This window comes from Dreissena polymorpha, chromosome 1 (genome assembly GCF_020536995.1).
Source record: "Dreissena polymorpha isolate Duluth1 chromosome 1, UMN_Dpol_1.0, whole genome shotgun sequence".
Lineage (NCBI taxonomy): Eukaryota > Metazoa > Mollusca > Bivalvia > Myida > Dreissenidae > Dreissena > Dreissena polymorpha.
This window is the reverse complement of record NC_068355.1, coordinates 13,346,066-13,370,758: the sequence shown is the minus strand read 5'-3', so window position 1 is coordinate 13,370,758 and position 24,693 is coordinate 13,346,066. Positions and strand designations below refer to the sequence as shown.

General features: G+C 35.3%; 1 protein-coding gene across 2 annotated transcripts in view; it reads left to right on the top strand.

Annotated features, from left to right (window-relative positions):
* The first annotated feature begins 18 nt into the window (after positions 1-18).
* Positions 19-24,693, top strand: part of LOC127871626 (E3 ubiquitin-protein ligase RNFT1-like) — an 82,626-nt gene continuing 57,951 nt past the window's right edge. The window contains exons 1-10 of one of the 2 annotated variants that reach the window (XR_008045482.1): positions 19-656; positions 1,171-1,342; positions 3,165-3,350; positions 3,906-3,991; positions 4,720-4,832; positions 7,227-7,380; positions 10,442-10,582; positions 10,941-11,006; positions 11,252-11,353; positions 12,185-12,373. Coding sequence is in view for 1 of the 2 variants with exons in the window: in XM_052414748.1 (XP_052270708.1) it covers positions 543-656; positions 1,171-1,342; positions 3,165-3,350; positions 3,906-3,991; positions 4,720-4,832; positions 7,227-7,380; positions 10,442-10,582; positions 10,941-11,006; positions 11,252-11,353; positions 12,185-12,319 (1,269 nt within the window). In the remaining variant the exon portion in view is untranslated. Of the gene's footprint in view, positions 657-1,170; positions 1,343-3,164; positions 3,351-3,905; positions 3,992-4,719; positions 4,833-7,226; positions 7,381-10,441; positions 10,583-10,940; positions 11,007-11,251; positions 11,354-12,184; positions 13,268-24,693 lie in introns of those variants that run through there. The other variant, XM_052414748.1, reaches the window with a different exon arrangement.

Genomic DNA, 24,693 nt, shown 5'->3' with positions numbered 1-24,693 from the left:
TACTTTGGAAACCGGAACGTAAACATGTATCGTCAATATTGTCATCATTTAGTTAAAACGAAACCAGTTATTGATGAAATTTCTTAATAAAAATGCAATGTTTGATGTCTTATTGTAGCTTTGTTTCAATATTTTTATTGATGTAAATATGTGCCAAGTTGAATAACTCTAAACATCGTCAAAGAATAGCTAGTGCTTTAGATAGCTATGACACATATGTCAAGAAGGGTTGACGGTCAAGAAGCTATATAGTCTTATAGATAATATAACAAGTTACATATTAATGTTCTTAGGCTATGCAAGCATAGAGTTATAGCCAATACTGTCAATAAGCATGGATATGTCTGAGAGACAGTGTAACTGTTTTATTTTCCAAGTATTATAGAAATGAATTTATGTTCAGAAATAATTCTGGCATATTTGAAAGACCAGTGTTAAGTGTCATGAAATCTATAATATCTGCATTAACGTTTCAAGTTAATAACTGAATTTACCATCACAAAACATACCTTCCCCGAAGAAACCTTAGCTGACAAGCAAATATGTCAGGGGGCAATAACGAGACCCAGATGGGACGTCGAACCTTGTGGAACCTTCAGAGTAACCTCCCTGTAAACTTTGTACGAAATCAAAATGTTCAGCAGCATGTCGAACAGGTGAATTTGCTTTTTTTTAAGAAATGTTTTTTGTTAACAATTAAAATTATAATTTTACTAATTACCGGTAACAAGCAGCTCAACCAGAAAGTTTTAAAAGGAAAAGCGAAAAGACTGTTGTCAGAGGAATTGTAACATGATGTATAGTGTATAAAGCAAGAAAGGAAATTAAGCATGTGGTCGCTAATAGCTATATTTTCTTATTACTATGAAAAATAGTTGCAATAACTATTCTTAAAAAAATAATAGTTTTTTTGTTTGTATTTTGTTGTTTTGTTGTTGGTCCAAAGACTTGACAAGAACCATTCTAGTCATCTTACTGAATGGTACTTGGGACTGGCTTTGTGTGCGCAGATGACTGCTGAGGCCGATCTTGGCATGGAATTTTCTTGTTCAAAGGGGACATGAATTTTGATATAACAGTTAAACACTAAAAGTGAAAAGATGATGTTAAAAACAATTTGTTAAAAAGAGTTATACGAAAAAGTATTTTCTTTGTACCCACATCCTTCAGGTTGTACGAGGCGTGATTCCTGGGGGAGCACCACAGCCAGAATATCATCCTAACCCATACCTGCAGCACATTTACAGTCGTCATGCCAGCAGACAGGATGGCGAGGCTTCAGAGCCGTTTCATTCCTTGGAGGCCCAACTGCAGGAGGTTATTAGCCAAAGTGATTTAAACGGTATGACCTATTAAAACAGCATGAAATCAGGGCTTTACTTAAGGATTTGACTTACACTTGTTTAGATGGCAAGCTAAAAATAATATATACTTGTACCCTAATAAGAAAAGGGTTGCCTTATCTTTAAGTCAGTGTTTGTTCATACATTAACAAACATGTATAGTACAAGATGCAATTTTGCAAACAACAAAATGTATTAAACTAAATTATTTCTTAATTATTACTTTTAAGACATATGTAGAAACAACTTGCATCAGTTTTGATGGTGTCATTCTTTCAAATTGTAGTGAAACAATTCATAGAACTGTTTTGCAAGCATGTGTTTCTATTAAATAGGTTTGGGGTGTTACAATTATTTTGAAAAAGAGCACAAGTTTAACTCCACCATATTAGGCATAGTGCCAAACAGACTTTTATAAATTGATATTAACTCCCTTTTGGTGTTTTAATATTTGCAAAAGAAAGATACCACAGAAATAATCTCAATGATAATTGACTTGCCCCACGGGCAGCTTACTTTGAAAAATCACTTGTGCGCCAGAAATATTCAGCTGACCGTGTCCAGCAAGTGTCTGCTTTACTAAGCCCCTATCAAACCTTTACTAAGCCCCTATCAAACATTTACTAAGCCCCTATCAAACATTTACTAAGCCCATATCAAACATTTTCTAAGCCCCTATCAAACATTTACTTAGCCCCTATCAAACATTTACTTAGCCCCTATCAAACATTTACTTAGCCCCTATCAAACATTTACTAAGCCCCTATCAAACGTTTACTAAGCCCCTATCAAACATTTACTAAGCCTCTATCAAACATTTACTAAGCCCCTATCAAACATTTACTTAGCCCCTATCAAACCTTTACTAAGCCCATATCAAACATTTACTTAGCCCCTATCAAACCTTTACTAAGCCCCTATCAAATCTTTATTAAGCCCCTATCAAACCTTTACTAAGCCCCTATCAAACATTTACTAAGCCCCTATCAAACCTTTACTAAGCCCCTAACTAACCTTTACTAAGCCCCTATCAAACCTTTACTAAGCCCCTATCAAACCTTTACTATGCCCCTATCAAATCTTTACTAAGCCCCTATCAAACCTTTACTAAGCCCCTAACAAACCTTTACTAAGCCCCTATCAAACCTTTACATAGCCCCCTATCAAATCTTTACTAAGCCCCTATCAAACCTTTACTAAGCCCCTATCAAACTTTTACTTAGCCCCTATCAAACTTTTACTAGATACTTTGTAGTTTTTTTCTCCAGAAATTAAGTTGAAAAAACAACAACGCTGTTGAATTGCAAACATTAGTTTCCACTTTCCTGAACACAAATTTCATTATTCTATGAAATAATATTGTATAGAAAATACTGTTGTGTGATCATACAACTTATGATTCATATGATGAAATAGACCAAGATTGATTGTAGGAAACCATGTTACTTGTAAGTAAGTTTTAAGTGTGTAATTTATAAAAAAAAAGGTAACATGAAGTTGCCAAACTTAAATCATTATATACTTGTTGTTATTGTATTCAGTGTTCTTTTAGATCAATTAAGTGAAGGGAAAGAAAATGTGTTGTATATTTTTCATGATAATCATAACGCCATACAAAGATAAAATTTCCTTAAATTAAATAATGCTGTTTTAGAAAAAAAGCGCAACTTGGTAAAAGACAAATTTGTCCTGTTGTTGAGTTAGCGTGAGAAATGCTCAACTATCGTTTTGAAATACTTAATTTCATACCTTTTTTCATAGATTTCAGACAAATAGTTTATTACTTGGTGCAAGTAAAATATGTACATGTGTACATTTCAGATGGTCACACCCACAATCAACAACAACAAGGAATGGTAACCTTACCACATGAACATGTACATGGTCACACCCACAATCAACAACAACAAGCAATGGTTACCTTACCACAAGACTGGAAGGCCATGTTTGGTTCATTTGCATTCATTGTGATTCTGGTTTTGAAACTGCTGTCCAACCATGTCCTAGGTTTGTATGATGTTCGATTTTCATTCAGTTATCTTTTTTGTTATTCTGTCCAAATGTGTTCTCCATGTTTTTTCTTCACTACTGCAAGAACCAGCAAAAATACATGTATATTTGAGATTAGACTAATTATAATAGTATATATCAACCAGCAACTGTTAAACTCAAGCATTTACTTTGATATTATTATGATCTTATCAAGCTAATATTTTAAACTAGCACACACTTTTAAAGTGTGGTAGTAAATGTATATTCTTGAGTTAACCAAAGTATATGTCTCTTGAAAAACACAGTGAGCCACGCTCTGCGAAAATGGGGCTTAGTGCATGTGCATAAAGTGTCGTCCCAGATTAGCCTGTGCAGCCTTCACAGGCTGATCTGGGTCGACACTTTCTGCATAAACTTGAGTTTTATTTTCTCAGAAGAGACTTTCTTTAAACTGAAAATATCATATAAGAAGAAAGTGTTGTCCCTGATCAGCCAGTGCAAACTGCGCTGGCTAATCTGGGACTTCACTTTACGCACTTTCATTAAAATATTAATGTTTGTTAATTTCAGGAATTCTTGTTTTCATTGGCCTTACAATGGTTTTCCACTATTCCAACACCAAGGTGATAGAGATTGTGCATATAACATCGTTGAGAGTAAGTGATACTAAGGTTTCCATTTGATTGCAGTTAATAGAAAAAGATTGTTGGTCTTTACATTTGTGAAGAAGCATATGTAAGCTTTTTTTTCAAAATAGTTATTGAAAAATACTAGCTTGGATGTCGATACAAATGCCATTGTTTTCCATTGAGGATAAAATTGTCTTGATTCAAAAAATGTCTAAAGTATTAAACCGTTTATATTTCAATTTATTAAATTTTTTTGTTGGGGTAAATATATGCTTGTTTGGCCACAAAGCCAAGAAGTTTGATATTTGGTTTGTAAAATCATAAGGTATGTCTTGTACAAAAATGTAATAAATTCTTGGTTGTGGTTAAAATTTACCCCACCCTATTGGTAACTTTTGTTGCTTATTGTGCATAGGAAAACTTCAATACATTTTTTCAGCCGAGATAAAAAGTTTAAATCAAGTGCACAATTGAGGGCAATCATGCCCCTCTTGTTGATATTCCTATAAAGCAATAATGTCTTAAACTTAACATAATGTTTAAATGCATTTTCTTAACTCCAGTAACAAGCAAAGACCTACATGTATACAATACTATTTTATAGGTCTTTGTAACAAGTAAATACATTATTTTGTATTCACACTAGTCTTATTTGATATAAGTTCATGTTGATATTTATGTATATAATCAAAACATTTGTATTAATTTATTCCATGTAAGTATCACAACTTTGTATTATTTGTTTCTTGTTTTAGGATAGGAACCACAGCAAAAAAGTGTTCTGCTCAGCTTTGTGGGTAGTTCTATTTTTAGCAGCTCAGGCGTTTGGAATATACTACTTCCTCAGTGATGAGCAGTTGCATAATATGTAAGACATTGAGTTTACAAAGTTTAGTATGTTACAAAACCATTCTTAAGATATGTTTGAATGTAAGTTTCTTTGAGTTGAATCAATTTGTTGCCCACCAGGTCATTTGGTTAAAAACTTATATAACATTGGGAAAAGCAACAAAACTTCGTCCATATGGTTATTATGGCAGTTTAAACTTTTTTCTTTGTCCCGTAATACAAATATTAAGAAAATATCAATATTCAATTTCAAGATAACACAATATACACTTATTTCATGGATGCACGGTGAACAGTCAAAACTGTTTCCCAAGGTATCAGGGATGACTTTGGTACTGTTGCCCGAGGCCAATAGGCCGAGGGCAACAGTTCCAAATGTCAGCCCTGATACCGAGGGACAACAGTTTTGACTGTTCACCAAGCATCCATGAAATAAGTGTTTTATTACCTGATCAAATTTCCAACATAGAAATAACCGCAAACTAAATTTTTATTTACACACAACAGTAATCGATAAAATAAATAATTTTGACTGTTTAACTGTAAAATGACGTCATTTTTTCGACGAAATGACGTCATTATTCCAGCGGGCAACAGTTAAAACTGTTGACCGGTCAACAGTTCGATATTCACCGGTAACAGTTTAAAACATTGCAAATGTCTTTTTCGACGGGGAAATAGCAAAAAATAATGAATTATCATTTATATAAGACATCAGGTAATAATGTTAAATGTTATTATGAAAAATAAATGTTCCAAGCAATAAGAATCCATGGTATTTACTGTTTTCTTATTTTTTATAATAATTTGTCATTTACATTGAAAATTTCTCTCTTTTTATCTCATATGAGCACAACGTGCTTAATGGTGAGCTTTTGTGATCACATTTTGTCTGACGTGTGGTGTCCAACATCAACATCTGACTTTTCAACACTCATTTATTGTCCCATCTTCATGAAACTTGGTCAGAAGATTTGTCTCAATGATATACTGGAGTGTAAAAATGGTTGTGGTTGATTGAAAAACATGGCCCACAGAGAGCAAAGCATTTTCCATTAAGTGCCTTAACTCTATAGTAAAACCTTTATCACACTCTAGAGGCCACATGTATTGTCTAATCTTGTAGAAACTTGGTCAGGACATTTGTTTTAATGATATCTTGTATGAGTTGGAACATGGTTCCAGTTGGTTGAAAGACATTGCTCACAGGGGGCAGGGCATTTTTCCTTACATGTCTTTAGTCAAACCTTGTTAACACTCTAGAGGCAACATTTATTGGTCAATCTTCATGAAACTTGGCCAGAACATTTGTTTTAATGATATCTTGGATGAGCTCGAAAATGGTACTGGTCTGTTGAAAAACATATCTGCAAGGGGGGCAGGGCATCTTTCCTTATATGGCTATAGTAAAACCTTGTGAACACTCAAAACACTCAGTTATAGTTTAATTTTCATGAAACTTGGTCAGGACAATTGTTTTTATGATATCTTTGGCTGCATACAGGTCAGTGCAATTTGTTTCATAGGTGAGCAACTTTGGACCTTTTAGGCCCTCTTTTCTGTATTTGCCACATAATTTGTAAATGAAATACTAGTACATTATATTGTTTTATCAGTAGAAATTCTTATGGTATTGTGTAAGTTATTTTTCCTTGCAAGATTTATATATTTTAATAGGCATTATAAATTTATGATAGAGTAATTGCCTGGTGGATGTTTTACAAACAAATCTTAGTTTGGCTGTGCTAAATATAAACTGGATTTTATGATGACAAGTTACAAGAGTACAGGTTAAGAGCAATATTATAGGAAGATTATAGAATTTTGTCAAATTTTTCTGAATTTATATAAAATGTGTGAAAAAATTATTATGCATATATTTCAATATAAATTAAAATTAACGTTAAGAAGAACATATGTCAAAAAATGCAAAATAAGCAAGATATTTAATTCTGACATGGAAAATGTCTGTACAGTCAAATTCGCCAGCATGTAAATCATGCATGTACGATGTGAATCCAAATTTAGTTTAACGGTTCATCTTAAATTCCTGCAACAATATCCATTTATACAACACAAGAACACTAACTAAAAAGACGAATGCTTCAATTATTGTTGGAAAATATGTAAAAATATCTTCGTCACAATCGGCTCGGGCGTTTATTTGTTTTTGCTGCATTTTATAAAATTTGTCTTCAATGTATAATATTTACTGCCTATTTTGTGCTATTGTAACATATTTGTATCAATATATTAAAATTTAACACATGAAAATCGTATAATCTCGCTTTAAGGTGATGGATATTGTTTTAAAGGTATGGTTTTTCTCCTGTACTCTCTGGTACTCTCCTGTATTGCAATAAATTCTCTCAAAACCTTACATGAATGTTTTTTGTGTTTCCCCTTTGAATAGATTACACTATCAACTTCCGGCTTCATGGATTGGAGATATATTTCACCTGATCTGGGTTACCATGGTCACAGACTACATCATCCGCTTTGCGGCTATATGTCTTAAGGCAGTGGTCGCAGTAACACCTCAAGTATGTCTGCTACAAAAAAGAAAGGTATGATTCACATTTTCATCCAGGCTTTGTTTTGAAAAACAAGACTTACTTTTTAGATACATGTAGCTACAAAACTACATAATATTCAAAAAATGATAAAAATAAATAAATTATTGTGTGATTAACTGTTTGTTTACTTATTAACAATACATGGTTATTAATTAGGGATGGGAATGAATATTAAACTATTAAAAAACATTTGAAAGTCCAATCTGAAATTAAAATGAGAATTTTGTAAATAAAAAAATGAACATAGTTGTGTGTTGCCTTGTATTTGTAAATGATTTAGTAAAGCTGTCTCTGATTATAGCTATACAGGATGGTATCAGCATATTTGTAAAGTTTCAGTTTGCAGAATGGTGAGATAAAGCTTGTCGCTGTAAATCACAAAAAAGGATGGTGATAAGAGTGATATAAAGACTATTGTCACCTCCACAGTGTCAATCCCTAAATTGATTCTAAATGGTTATTACTCACAATTTTAAGCAGTTGCTAAATGATTTCTAGATTGCCCTACCACTTTTTAGTAAAAGGTTGCTGGTCTGATTACAACAACTAAATATCGTGTTAAGTTCAGTATGGCATGCAAATTTGTCATTTTTAGCTCATCTATTTTTTGAAAAAAATTATGAGCTATTGTCATCACCTTGGCGTCGGTGTTGGCGTTGGCGTCCGGTTAAGTTTTGCGTTTAGGTCCATTTTTCTCAGAAAGTATCAATGCTTTTGCAATCAAACTTGGTACACTTACTAACTATTATGAGGGGACTGGGCAGGCAAAGTTAGATAACTCTGGCGTGCATTTTGACAGAATTATGTGCCCTTTTTATACTTAGAAAATTGAAAATTTTGGTTAAGTTTTGTGTTTAGGTCCATTTTATTCCTTAAGTATCAAAGCTATTGCTTTCATACTTGCAACACTTACTAACTATCATAAGGGGACTGTGCAGGCAAAGTAATGTAACTCTGACTTGCATTTTGACAGAATTATGAACCCTTTTTATACTTAGAAAATTGAAAATTTGGATAAGTTTTGTGTTTAGGTCCACTTTATTCCTACAGTATCAAAGCTATTGCTTTCATGCTTGCAACACTTATTAACTATCATAAGGGGACTGTGCAGACAAAGTTATGTAACTCTGACTGGCATTTGGACGGAATTATGGGCCCTTTATACTTAGAAAATTGAAAATTTGGTTTAGTTTTGTGTTTTGGTCCACTTTACCCCTAACGTATCATAGATATTGCTTTCATACTTGGAACACTCGCAAACTATCATAAGGGTACAGTAAAAGGACAAGTTGCATAACTCTGGTTGTCATTTGTATGGAATTATAGCCCTTTTTTGACTTAGTAACTTTGAATATATGGTTAAATTTTGTGTTTCGATCCACTTTACTTCTAAATTATCAAGGCTATTGCTTTCAAACTTCAAATACTTTCATGCTATCATGAGGTTACTGTACCTGGCAAGTTGAATTTTACCTTGACCTTTGAATGACCTTGACTCTCAAGGTCAAATTATTAAATTTTGCTAAAATTGCCATAAGTTCTTTATGAATGATTAGATTTGATTGATACTTTGACAAAACTACTCTTACCTGACATACCACAATAGACTCCACCCAAACCATCCCTTGTGCCCCCCCTCTCCCCCCCTATTTTTTTTTTTAAGATCATCTCACAAATGATCATCACACCTTCCCACTATAACCCCCCCCCCCCACCCACGAGTTTTTTTTTTTTTGCATTTTTTTTCCCGCATTTTTGGAAGATAATGTAATAAATGTCCACACCCCTACACTATACACCCTTCTTAACTCCACCCCTCTCTCCTTTGTGATTGAAATTGAGAGTCCCTTCACCTTTAAAAAGAAAATAGATGAGCGGTCTGCACCCACAAGGCAGTGCTCTTGTTCTGTATATGTAACAATAAATTGAAATTGTTCAGGCTATGTCTATTAATGATCTGTTCCCTTCTGTTCCTAAATAAGCTGCTTATCAATCTAAACTTTTATAGTGAATATAATTTGCAAGCTTTTTGCAATGCAGATGATTAAAATAAAAGTAGACTTTCAGTTTAATTCGATATACATGTATTTTTTATGCCCCCTTCTTAGAAGAAGAGGGGGTGTATTGTTTTTGGCCTGTCTGTCATTCTGTCTCAAAATTTTAACCTTGGTTAAAGTTTGATAACTTTTGCCATATTGAAGATAGCAACTTCATATTTGGCATGCATGTGTATCTCAAGCAACTTCATATTTGGCATGCATGTGTATCTCATGGAGCTGCATATTTTGAGTGGTGAAAAGTCAAGGTCAAGGTAATCCTTCAAGGTCAAATATCATTGTATTTTTCTTTCCTAAAACTTTACTCTTCGTTCAAGTTTGGTCATAACTTTTTGAATACTGAAGATAGCAACTTGATATTTGGCATGCATGTGTATCTCATGAAGCTGCACATTTTGAGTGGTGAAAGGTCAAGGTCATCCTTCAAGGTCAAAAGTCAAAAAATACAATCTAAGGGAAGTAATAAGCTTAAAAGCGAGATAATTTTTAAACCTGCCAAATAATATATTGAAATTTTATTTCAAAGCGGGGCAATCGGGGGCATTGTGTTTCTGACAAACACAGCTCTTGTTTAGTCTTTTCATGTGTATGAGAGACATAATAACAAAGTGCCCCACAAAAAGGGCTAATATTTACCTTCTGTTTGAAAATGTATGCCATGTATTTACTATTTAGAAACTATGTTAAATCAGGAAATAAAATCGATTAGTTCATATATACACAAAAAATAGTTTTCAAATGATTGCTTAATCTCACTTCCTCAGATGCATGCAAGGATACCTTCAATACCTAGTGATTTTTGTGATTACAAAGAATACAACTCATATTTTTGTTATGTTCAAATTTTGGGACATTTTGATTTAGGTGTTTGAATATATCTGAATAAAGATAAACAGATATTCGAATATGTTTTATTGATAAGATCCCATCCCTACAACAAATGTACACATATATACATACTGGTAAGAAGCTGAAATACGATCTCCCGTTTGCAGGGCAAGTATTACATGATGATAGAGGTTCTCAGTCAGCTGTACAGAGCCACCCTACCCATAGTGCCCTGGTTTTACTTCCTGTATGTCCCTACCAAGACATGGTTCTCGGCTGTGTTAACATTGCTGTACATAATTGCAAAGGTTAGCATGAGTTGGAGAAAGTAATATACCATTATAACTCCAAAAATATCGATGACATAAATGTTTTATCTTTAAAGTAAAGTTCTAATGGAAGCTTCAAGTAATGTATACAAATTGTTAAGGTAGCTAATTATGCAAATAATATTTTCTCAAAAATTGTACGTTATGAACTACTTCTGAAATGCATCTTGCATGTTTGATGTAGATATATATCAACTTTTACTCATCTATAACTGTTGAAAATTATATATGTTAATTGTTTTTTGTTAAAAAAATATTAATCTGACATGATGGTTATCATGAAACTTTTAATTATTTTTCTTACTTTATTCTATATAAAATGTCTGTTGTATTCTAGTGTATCAATCTCTACAGTACTGCTGCTATGATCAAGAAGGCAGTGAGAGTTTTCTTCTCTAATACGGTATGTAATGAACATTATATCACATCTATTACCTAATATATAGTACACTGTTGCCAATTAGACATTAATAACTGGTTTATTTTGGAAATATCTGTTTACCCCGGTAAGTTGAAAATTAAAAAAGGCATTTAAAAAAACAACAACATATTTTAGACTTTTTACCCATGTAAGTTCATGCTTAGACTTTCCTACCAGGGCCACATCTTTACTTTTCCACTGAAAATTATAGTGTATGGCTGTTCCAGAAATTTGGTGAGAAGCCGTCTGCAGAGGAAATAAAGTCTCGCGAGGAGAACTGCCCCATATGTCAAGACGACTACCAGGACCCTGTCATGCTGCCCTGTAAGGTAAGACACATGGAAACCTTTCATTCATTAGTATCACCTTATCAGTCTCGTTTGTATCAGTGTATTAGCGGGGCCAACAGGGTTATGTGTTGGAGGTTCTGCAGGATAATCTGTGTGTTTTGTATTAATTTACTCAACGTCTTGATAACCAGGTTTTGATGAAGCTGTATGGAAATGTTTCTTTGGTGGCTCTTTATCACAGTTGCTCATATTGGGACAAGTGTGCTGTGAATGAAAGCCTAATTGTAATCAATTTAAACTCTTCAAACAACATATTTTATCATCCTGAATTGCTTTGTAGACTTTGAAGTAATTTCTTAGAAATTACCATTATGTACTGAAAAAAAGCTTTTTTTGCTGCTTTTTTTAAAATATGGTCACCAACTTAAAGGTTAAAAAAGGTTAAAGGTACGGTTTATAGTTTTCTTCAATAACGTATGCATCTTCAGCCGACTTCGACATTAACCCCCCCCCCCCCCCCCCCCCCCCCCCCCACTATGGACAGTTCCTACCAATCTAGGCAGGGGATTTTTACAGGCCCCAATATGTGTGTGTTAAAGTTAAACTTCAAGTTTGTTGCAAAGTTAAAGAATCCATATAGTTAGTTTATTAAGTGAATGTTTTTAACAAGTATTTATGACTAATCATTTACCAATCAAATGAAGAAAGTGATATGTGCATTTTCATTTCATAGGTTACCAGTTGAATACCAAAGCTAGCGGTAAACAATATTTTTATCATTTTAAAAATGTATAACCATGGCAACTTTTTACCTCCAAAATATACAATTGTAATACTTTTATTTAGTTTATATTTTTTTTTCTATTTCAGCATATATTCTGTGAGAACTGCGTGTCAATATGGTTTGACAGAGAGAAGACATGCCCCATGTGTCGTGCAGAAATTCAACACGAGGATCCAGTGTGGCAAGACGGGTCAACAAGCATTCATCTGCAGTGGTATTGATGTCATGATGCCATAATAAATTATGTAAACATGACCTTTGTCATGCAAAAAAGGGTCTTATGCAATAAATGACCAGCATGTCTGCAGACAAGCCTGCACAGTGTTTTTAGAAGCTAGCCCATCTGCTATAAAGCCAAGCAAGGTTTCGTGGTCTCATTGGAAGACAGTATACCAGACCAGACTGAAGCAACACTAGTGGCATATGGCACAAGACTCATTTTTAGCTCGACTATTATATATGATATATCTATATAGTGGAGCTATCCTACTCACCCCAGCGTCGGCGTTAGCATTAGCGTGCAAATGTTCAAGTTTCTGTACTATCCCAATTATTTTCATTGTCCCTTGACATGTTGCTTCCATATTTTGCATACTTGTTAACCAACATGACCCCAACCTTTAAACAAGAGCAGACAACTCTATCAAGCATTTTGCAGCATATGTTAAAGTTTTCTTACTACCCCATTTATTTTCATTGTCCCTTGACACATTGCTTTCATATTTTGCATACTTGTTTACCAACATCACCCCATCCTATAAACAAGAGCAGACAACTCTATCAAGCATTTTGTCATAATTATTGCCCCTTTTATACTTAGAATATGCATATTATTGATAAATCTATGTTAATGTTTGCGTATTACCCCAAATATTTCCTATATCCTTTGACATATTGCTTTTATATGTTGCATACTTTTTTACCAACATGACCCCAACCTATAAACAAGAGCAGACCACTGTATCAAGCATTTTTACATAATTATGGGCCCTTTTACACTAAGATAATTGAACATTTTGCTTAAATTGCCATAACTTCTTTATTTATGATCACATTTTATTATTACTTTGACAAAACAACACTTACCTGAATACCACGATGGATTCCACCCAAACAATACCCCACGCCCCTACCCAGAATCCCTTCCCGCCACCCCAACCCCCCCAATTTTTTTTTTTAAACGTCAACTAATTAATTACCCCACCCCACATTATACCCCCCTCTCACCCCCACCCCCCTTACCCCCCTCCAATTTTTTTTAAACATCATCTTATAAATAACCCCACCCCACATTATACCCCCCTCTCACCCCCTACCCCCCCCCCCCGAATTTTTTTTCTCCTTTTTTATTTTTGAAAGATCATCTAATAAATGACCCCACCCCACATTATACCCCCTCTCAACCCCCACTCCCCTTACCCCCCCTACCCCCCCTCCAAATTTTTATTTTAAACATCATCTTATAAATAACCACACCCCACATTATACCCCCCTCTCACCCCCCCCCCCCCCCACCCCCCCTACCCCCCCCCCCTCACAATTTTTTTTTCTCTCCTTTTTTATTTTTGAAAGATCGTCTAATAAATGACCCCACCCCCACATTATACCCCCTCTCAACCCCCCCCCCCCCCCCCCCCCCAAAAAATATATAATATTTTTTATTTTTGAAAGATCGTCTAATAAATTATTGGATATGAACAATTTTCCCATGATGACTTACGTCATAATGTCAAGCACTCGAATAGTCGAGCGCGCTGTCCTCTGACAGCTCTTGTTATATGCTGTAATAATTATTTAATATGGCTTATAAGTATGTAAAATAATTTGTTTATTATGTTTGTTATAGCTTTCTTTTCTTTTCCAAATTTGATTTTGTGTTGGTTTTGCAAGGTGTTGGGGTTAAAACATTTACATACATTTTTGTTAACATAATGTAGAAATGCAAATAGTCTCTTTTACCTTATTTTATGGGTGAATAGCAGATAATTAAAACAAACTTGTTTTCCAAACCCTGCCAAAGTTAGTGAATTAAACAATACCATATGAAGTTATAAAAATATTTAATCTTTTTAGTTACATGAAAATATTTCTGTGTTTTTCTTGTTTTTATATATAGCTTATTTCGACTCACAGTCTGATTTCAACTGTTACAAGTAAACATGTTTTAAAATAATCTTTCACTGCCATACTAAATACTAATTGTAACCTGATTGCAGATTGGCATGTTTAATTTGACAATGTCAAGATATAAGAAGTATGGATACACCAAGGGGTAGGACAAAAAGAAGTTTTCTTGTCATTATTCAAACAAAGAATTAAGGATTGTTTTTATCAAAATATGAATTCACGATTAACGGAATCTAGTCGAGCCTTGTTTTACAGGCATCTTAACATAAACAGTGAGTTAAAAATGTACCTTACAAGCATCTCAAATGAAAACCATCGCATTGCTCTTTCTAAACTCAGAGTATCATCTCATCGTTTAATAATTGAATCTGGCCGCTGGCATAAACCCATTGCTACTCCTTATAACGAAAGAAAATGTACACATTGTCAAAAAATTGATGATGAATATCATTTTATTTTAGAATGTTCTTTATTAAATGACTTAAGAAAGAAATATATCGATGAAAAGTATTGGTTACGACCTAACATGCAAAAATGTATTGCACTTATAAATTCACAAAATGCACTAACATTAAGAAAACTAGCTTCTTTTACATTTCTTGGTTTTAAATTTAAGAATTAACACCATAATCTTTTATATAAGTAATGTCATTCATTAAATTAAATCTCCTATACATGTATAGCATGACATATTTCATTACAAATTGTTTAACTTAACATTTAACTAAAGCTCCTATACATGTATAGCATGACATATTTCATTACGAATTGTTTAACTTAACATTTAATGAAAGCTGCTATACATGTATAGCTTGACATATTTCATTACGAATTGTTTAACTTAACATTAAATTAAAGCTCCTATTCCTGTATAGCTTGACATATTTCATTACGAATTGTTTAACTTAACATTAAATTAAAGCTCCTATTCCTGTTAGCTTGACATATTTCATTACGAATTGTTTAACTTAACATTAAATTAAAGCTCCTACACATGTATAGCTTGACATATTTCATTACGAATTGTTTAACTTAACATTAAACTAAAGCTTCTATACACGTATAGCTTGACATATTTCATTACGAATTGTTTAACTTAACATTAAATTAAAGCTTCCATACATTTATAGCTTGACATATTTCATTATGAATTGTTAACTTAAGTTGCTTATCCTGTTTACCGGTAATTAAAATATTCTTATGAAAAGTAACTTATCTATGTTTTGCTGGTGTTCATAATACTGGTCTTTCTTACGTTTTCATGTATCCAATGTACACAGAAAATTATGATGCGTTAATATACTCATACTGAGTGATCGGCAATTATATCTTGATCACCTCTAAAAAAGGCTCCTCCGTTTATGTACTTGTTATGTATGTTTTGTTTACTTGTGATCGGCAATTATTTCTTGATGACTCTTTTAAGCTCATTTCAGAAATTATTGGATTATTATTATTTTGTAATGTATTTTTCGATTATAATTATTTATCACTCATAGTGGGCTTCTCCGCTTTTTTTCATGATTATTGTGTTGTCCATGTACATTTTATGTATGTTTAGTTTACTTGTGAGTGTGGGCATGTGTGTATAGGAGTGGGTGTATTCGTGTGCGCGTGTGTGAGTGTGGGTGCATGCACATGGGCGTGCGTGTGTATTATTATCTTTATTATTTATTTATTTTTGCATTTTGCTTTGCCTACGTTGTTGTTAATTTTATTGTGAATTTATGTTGTCCTCATGTGCCTACTATGGCGTATTGGATAGAAATAAACACCTATATATAATACTTGTTTTCTGTTTCTTTTTGCAAAGTAATCAACTGTGGATTATTCAATGACATGTTTTGCAGTTGTAGTAAAAAATACATGTCATGTTTAAACACATTATTATCTTTCCCATAGAAGCATATTTTCTTGTATAAACATTTAAGTAATTTACAAAATAGTATATTTTCACAACTGGCCGAATAGTCACTTTGCAGTGCAACTTGTTTTGTAAATGATCTATATCAATATTATCTTTTATGTGGTTGTTATTATTTACCCCCCTTCCTGGAAGTTATAAAAATGCTGTGGTACATTTTATTAATGTTAGTATTGTATTTATTTTGTTATAAATGATAGTAAACTTTTTTGGTATATGTATAGTATGTGTATGATGTACTGTATATACATGTTAAAGTTCAACTTTTCTCACAATACATATAATTATATCTCACCCATCCATTTTCCTTCTTAATTTCCTACAAACAGTGCAGTTAACAATTTTAAATATCACACTGCAATATATGCAATATCAACCACTTTGTTATCCAAGCAACAGATCTGTGTAATTAGACATTATGTTAGGGTAAATTACTCTGTTCTCAAATTATTGTATTGTTTACAGAGGACTTTAGAACTGCATAATAAAATAAAAACTGCATTAATGGAGTGTCTTTTAGTTCCATGAAAGCTCTAATTTACTGTCCATTGATGAAAAGCTATTAAAAATATGGATGGGAACAAGTACTGAAATAATATTAAATACTTGTTTTTCTAAATTTGATGTTTAAAGGGGCCGTCCAACAGATTTTGGCATGTATTGAAGCTTGTCAGTAAATGCTTTAAATGCTTTATATTGATAAATTTAAACATTTGAAATAAAAATCTCCAGTTAAAAACAAGAATACAATTTAAAAAAAGGGAAAAAAGTAACTCTCAAAAGGGCTCGAACCACTTATCCCTGGAGACCTGGAGTAAAAAGCCTCCCGCCTAGACCATTCGACCATCCAAGCTCATGTTTTGAGCAGATGTATTTTTAAGTTATATAAGCAATCCTCGTAGTTTCCCAAAATATTGTTTCGCGTTGATACAACGCTTTATCTGTTGGACAATCCCTTTAAACCATGCATTCATAAGAACAATTTTACAAACACCCAGAACAAAGAAATACTCATTTTTAGCTCATCTATTTTTTGAAAAAAAATTATGAGCTATTGTCATCACCTTGGCGTCGGCGTCGGCGTTGGCGTCCGGTTTAGTTTTGCGTTTAGGTCCACTTTTCTCAGAAAGTATCAATGCTATTGCATTCAAACTTGGTACACTTACTTACTATCATGAGGTGACTGGGCAGGCAAAGTTAGATAACTCTGGCATGCATTTTGACAGAATTATGTGCCCTTTTTATACTTAGAAAATTGAAAATTTTGGTTAAGTTTTGCGTTTAGGTCCACTTTTCTCAGAAAGTATCAATGCTATTGCATTCAAACTTGGTACACTTACTTACTATCATGAGGGGACTGGGCAGGCAAAGTTATATAACTCTGGCGTGCATTTTGACAGAATTATTTGCCCTTTTTATACTTAGACAATTGAAAATTTTGGTTAAGTTTTGTGTTTAGGTTCATTTTATTCCTTAAGTATCAAAGCTATTGCTTTCATACTTGCAACACTTACTAACTATCATAAGGGGACTGTGCAGTTAAAGTAATGTAACTCTGACTGGCATTTTGACAAAATTATGTGCCCTTTTTATACTTAGAAAATTGAAAATTTGGTTAAGTTTTGTGTTTAGGTCCACTTTATTCCTACAGTATCAAAGCTATTGCTTTCATACTTGCAACACTTATTAACTATCATAAGGGGACTGTGCAGGCAAAGTTATGTAACTCTGACTGGCATTTGGACGGAATTATGGGCCCTTTATACTTAGAAAATTGAAAATTTGGTCAAGTTTTGTGTTTTGGTTCACTTTACCCCTAAAGTATCATAGATATTGCTTTCATACTTTGAACACTCGCAAACTATCATAAGGGTACAGTAAAAGGACAAGTTGCATAACTCTGGTTGTCATTTTTACGGAATTATGGCCCTTTTTTGACTTAGTAACTTTTTATATATGGTTAAATTTTGTGTTTCGATCCACTTTACTTCTTAAGTATCAAGGCTATTGCTTTCAAACTTCAAATACTTTCATGCTATCATGAGGTTACTGTACCTGGCAAGTTGAATTTTACCTTGACCTTTGAATGACCTTGACTCTCAAGGTCAAATTATTAAATTTTGCTAAAATTGCCATAACTTCTTTATTTATGATTAGATTTGATTGATACTTTGACAAAACCACTCTTACCTGACATACCACAATAGACTCCACCCAAACCATCCTCCGTGCCCTCCCCCCCCCTCCCCCCTCCCCCCCCTCCCCCCTCCCCCCTCCCCCCCTATTTTTTTTATTTTTTTTAAGATGATCTCACAAATGACCACCACACCCTCACACTATACCCCCCACCCCACCCCCCATTTTTTTTTGAAACGGTTAAAAAAACACAAATATTTATTTTTATTATTTTATGTTTGAAATAGTATTTACCACAATAGACTCCAACCAAACCATCCCCCGTGCCCTCCCCCCCCACCCCCTCCCCCCCATATTTTTTTTTTAAGATAATCTCACAAATGACCACCACACCCTCACACTATACTCCCCCCACCCCACCCCCCCAATATTTTTTTTGAAACGGTGAAAAAAACACAAATATTTATTTTTATTATTTTATGTCTGAAATACCGTCCAACCATCGCACCCAAGAATCCCCCCCCACCCCCCTCCCCCCAAACCGAATCTCCCCCCCTCCCTAAATTTTTTTTTTTTTTTTTTAAGATCATCTCACAAATTACCACCACACCCTCACACTATACCACCCCCACCCCACCCCCCAATTTTATAAAAAAAATTTGAAACGGTTAAAAACACAAATATTTATTTTTATTATTTTATGTTTGTAATACCGTCCAACCATCGCACTCAAGAATCCCCCCCCCCCACCCCCCACCCCCCCCACCCCCACCCCGCCAATTTTTTTTTTTTTTTCGCATTTTTGGAAGATAATGTAATAAATGTCCACACCCGCACACTATACACCCCTCTTCACTCCACCCCTCCCTCCTTTCTGATTGAAAATGAGAGTCCCTTCACCTTTAAAATGAAAATAGATGAGCGGTCTGCACCCGCAAGGCGGTGCTCTTGTTCTAAATTTGATGTTTAAATCATACACTCATAAGAACAGGGACCTATACAACTACTACTACTGCTGCTGCTGCTGCTGCTTCTGCTGCTGCTGCTGCTGCTACTACTACTCCTACTACTACTACTACTACTACTACTACTACTACTACTACTACTACTACTACTGCTACTACTACTACTACTACTAATACTACTACTACTGCCTACTACTACTACTACTACTTCTACTACTACTACTACTACTACTACTACTCCTACTACTAGTAGTAGTAGTAGAAGTAGTAGTAGTAGTAGTAGCAGCAGCAACAACAACAGCAGAAGTAGTAGTTGTAGTACTAGTAGTACTAATAGTAGTATGTTATGTTATATCAGAGCCTTGCCTTTGGACGTTTTCATTGGCTGATTAATTTGAAGGTACAAGATAGTATTTGATTGGCTGACTAACTCGTGGCCACGAGTTAGCTAAGTCGGGATATCGAGATCTCGAAATTCTCTCCTCTTTTGTTTAATTCACCCTTCCTTTATTTACTGCATCGCTCTTTTTTTTATTGCACTCCTCTTTTATTTAGTTTTGCACTCCTCTTTTTTCTATCTCGTGGCCACGACATAGCTAACCCGTGGTCACGAGTTACTTAAGTCGTGGCCACGAGATAGAAAAAAGAGGAGTGCATTTAAAAAAAAAAGAGGAGTGAATGACACCCTCTATGCCACGGTATAAAATGATACCGGTCTTTCAAAATTTGATATATAGGAGATACAAAAAAAATGCATTGAAAGTTGGCAGTTTTATAATGGGACCCTATGGGAAATGGAATGAGTGTAATATAACCTTCAAAATACAATTGTTAGTGGTGCCATCCCAGGTGGGGTTAACTTTTTGTTTACTTTTTTTTTCTTTCTTTAATTTCATTGTTGTTTTATACTGGAGCTCTTTAGTCCCGTTGTTTGTATTTATCAATTTAAAGCATTAAATTCACAAACATCAAAACATGTCAAAATCTCTGAAAAAGTACATGCAAGTTATTAATGATTAAGGTCGAGTTTGATACTGTTGATATTATGTTTGTGATTAAATATTGTTTTTTATGCCCCCCTTCGAAGAAAAGGGGGTATATTGCTTTGCACATGTCGGTCGTCGGTCTACCAGGTGGTTTCCAGATGATAACTCAAGACGCTTGGGCCTAAGATCATGAAAACTTAATAGGAACATTTTCATGATTCGCAGATGACTCCTATTGATTTTGAGGTCACTAGGTCAAAGGTCAAGGTCACGGTGACTCGAAATGGTTAAATGTTTTTTGGATGATAACTAAAGAACGCATACGCGGCCAACAGGGCGAACTCTGAACAATATAACTGAAGCAACTGGTCGGTAATCCTAAATCTATAATTATCAGTCCAATGAAACATCATCATTTGAGTAAAATCAAGTGGTATCAGTAAAAATATTATCAGAATATGAGATATTTGAGATATTTTGTATATTAAATATTGTGTTTAATGTTTAATTTTGTTGATTAATATAAATATAAGCAGGACAGGGTGAAATAATACACTATTATATCTTTCTTATATACAGGGGAACACAAATGCAATAAGTTTTAATTTCATGTTCAATAAATAGAGGATATTTGTTCAGGTCAGTGTGAGATCCTTTTTTTAAAACAGCTAAGAATTACCACACCCCACTAGGAGACCCCGTCGCGCACGCCCCTACCCCCGCCCCCCCAAAAAACCCGCCCACCCCAACCCCCAGCACCCCCAAACCCGCCCCCCAAAAAAAAGAAAGGAAGAAGGAAACAGCTAATGAGAGGACACACCCCACAGGAGCCCCCTCGGCACGCCCCCCGACCCCCACCCCCAATGTGGGGGGAAACAGCTAATAAATTACCCCACCCCACAGGATACCCCCCTCTCACTCCCCGACCTACCCACCCCCACCTCCCCCAACATCAAATAAATTATACACACCACATAACACCCCTCTCTCCCACCCCCACAACCCCATCCCCCCCCCGATTTTTTAAACATCTTATAAATTACCACACCCTACATTATACCCCCTCTCGACCCCGGCCCGACCACCCCCCCCCCAATTTTTTTAAACATTAATAAATTAACCAATCCCACATTAGACCCCCTCTCACCCCACCTCCGACCCTCACCCCACCCCCCATTTTTTTTTTAAACATTACTAAGGACCCCCACACCCCACATTAGATCACCCTCGCACCCCACCCCCCAACCCCTCAACCACCATTTTTTTTTAAACCATCTTAGAAAGTACCACACCCCACAGGAGACCCCCCTGCTCACCCCCACCCCCACCCCCCCTGGTCCCCCCCAATTTTTTTGAGACATCTAATAAAGGACCACACCCCACAGGGACCCCCCGCTCACGCCCCCCGACCCCAACCCCAAGGGGGAGGAAACAGCGAAGAAAAGAGGACACCACCGCGCGCCCCCGCCCCCCCGACCCCCTCCCCAAAACCCCTCTCACCCCCACCCCCCGACCCCACCCCCCACCATTGTTTTTTAAAATCTAAGTTAAGACCAACATCCCACATTAACCCCATCGCACTCCCCCTACCCCCCACCCCAAGTGTGGTTTAAACATCTAAGAAATTAACCCACCCCACAGTATACCCCCCTCCAACCCCTACCTACCCACCCCACCTCCCCCCAAAAAAAACAATTGTTTTTTAAACATTAATAAATTACCACAACCCACATGATAACCCCTCTCCCCCACCTCCCCGAAAAAACAATTTTGTAAACATCAATAAATTACAAACCCACATTATACCTCCCTCTCAACCCCCCCCCCCTACCCCCCCCACCCCCCCCATTTTATTTTTATTAAACATCTATAAATTACTCCACCCCACATTATACACCCCTCTCACTCCCCCTACCCCCACCCCATTTTTAAGCATCTAATAAATTATTACAACACCAAACATTATACCCCCTCCTACCCCCCATACCCCCCCCAATTTTTTTTTTTTTTTTTTTTTTTTTTTTTTTCCTTTTTTTATTTTTTTAAAGATCGTCTAATAAATTATGAATATGAACAATTCCCCATGATGGCTTACGTTTATACTGTCAAGCACTCGAATAGTCAAGCGCGCTGTTCCTCTGGACAGATATAGTAATTTGAATAATTATCTTCAATATAAATTTTGGACAAAATCTATCGGATGGAAAAAAAAATCAGCAAAACTGCAGCAACACCCTTTAAAAGGCGAAACGATTTTCAGGCGATAAACAAAAATATTTATTTATTCAACGCCAATGTAAAAATGAATATTTACAACAAAAACATTTGCATATCTGTAAAATAATGCAACATATTTTCAATGCCATATTTTGATAATTCTTGTCGTAAATCTTAAGATAAATACAAGAATGTGCAAGCATTCTTGGTCATTATTAAATTTACTCGAATTAATGGTTACCTACCGGAAAGAAATTAACAACGCGAACATTAATCATATTGTAACATAAAGCATTAATTTAACAAAAGGTCCAATCTCACGCTTTTTGACTCACTAATGCCAAAGACAAAGCAGATAACATTGGAAGTAATTCCAACTTGCCAGCGGCAATTTGACGGGTATCTATTATGCAACCATCAATACCACCATATCAGAACAGTCGATTAGTATAACACATAATCATAATGAAGATGTACAGATAAATGAAAAGAAGCTTGCCCTCCGCTGAGATGTTTAAAGTATTTTGTTTTGTTTATTTTAACCTTGAAGATGTACGTACTTGAAGTTCATCAACATACTAGTAGTTATGTTTAACATAAGCGGAGCAACACGCGTTCATATGAAAATTATATTCAATTTAAAAATCATTTATAAATGGAAGTTTATTTGCAATGTTTTTAATTTAATTGGATATACCGAATTATCATCGAAGATTTGGTTGTGATGAATACAGAACTTACTTTTGTGTAGGTTTTGTTCTTAATAGAAATAAATATAATTTATTTTCTGATTAAAACAAAAACAAAACAATGAGCGATGTAGCTACGGAATGTTTTCCAGTAATTGCCTTTGATAAAAATGTTGTCACAGACGGTTGCTGCAGAGATTGTGACGACCCCGGGCACAGAAAAAACACGGCAATATTCTTTTGCAAGGAATGCAAGAAGCATTTGGGTGCTGGGTGTCCACAAGTACCACTTGCAATGTTCAGAAAACATCCCATTTACTGCATTGAGACGAGCAGGAATCGCAAACGGACCTACGACGATATCAAACTCGCTGCTGTGGGCCCAGAGTACATGTTTACAATTGACGAAATAGACGAGTTAGGTATCAGGTTACCTAATGAAAAAGTGGTTGCTGTGTCACGGGCATTTGCAACTAGCCGATGGAACTTACATCATTGTCGATCAGGGGAATGGTAAAATAAAACACATTGATGGCAACAACAAGTTTAGATTTTAGCCACGTGCAGCTTGCCTTCTTGGCCACACTCTGTATGCAGTATAGATGGAGATTACGATCGCAGTCACGGTATGGCGATCAGAAAGACACGAACTCCAGTTTATACGGGTCGCAGTCGGGAAAATGATACACAAGAATGTCGTTAAACTCGACCATATCTGCAAGTCGATTGCGCACAGTAAAGAGGCGAATATGCTCCTGATAGCCACAAGAAACACGATTAAACGTATACAAGCAGTGGGGAATCGTCAGAGAGCTGTACAGGAATACAAAAGGCATGGATACCGTCTCCGACATTACGATTTCCGAGATGGAAACTTAATTTTTTGACGGATCGCTTCCATAAAAAGATCATCCAATTGGACCACGAAGGGAACACGGTGAACGCTTTACTTCCAGATTGGGGGACCCATACGGCGTTTGCCTCTCGCACACGAGCAACCACGCTTTCGTTTGCGGCGATGGACCAGATACAATCATTCAGATTGACGGTGCTGAAAGAACATTTTAACCTTGGCAACAGAAATGGACGGGGTATGTGTCCGCATTCGCTATTCTTTGATGCACAACGACATATGCTTGTGTTGGATTGGACCGCGGAGAAAATATTCTGGTTGTTAAGCTGAAGTGGTCGAGCACATTCGCGAAATTTAAGTTTTTAGTGCTATACGGTTTGTTAAATATGTATATTCAATGCATACGTTTTCAAAGCATTAATAGGAACAAATTGTGTTAACTAAATTTATTTATACGTTTCAGCAATATGTACTTATGGTTTATATTGCATGTTTTAATTGTTACGGTGCATTAGGGAGAGTCAAATTTACAAAAGGTAATCGGAGTTATATTTTTAAATATGTAGAAGAATAATACTGTTATTTGCTTACACAAGCATCATTAGCATTTGGAAACATGGAGTCGACATGGTGGCCAAAAGAACGTCTTGTTCAAAATGGCATCTTGCATTCACAACAAAACAGACGGTTAAACAAAT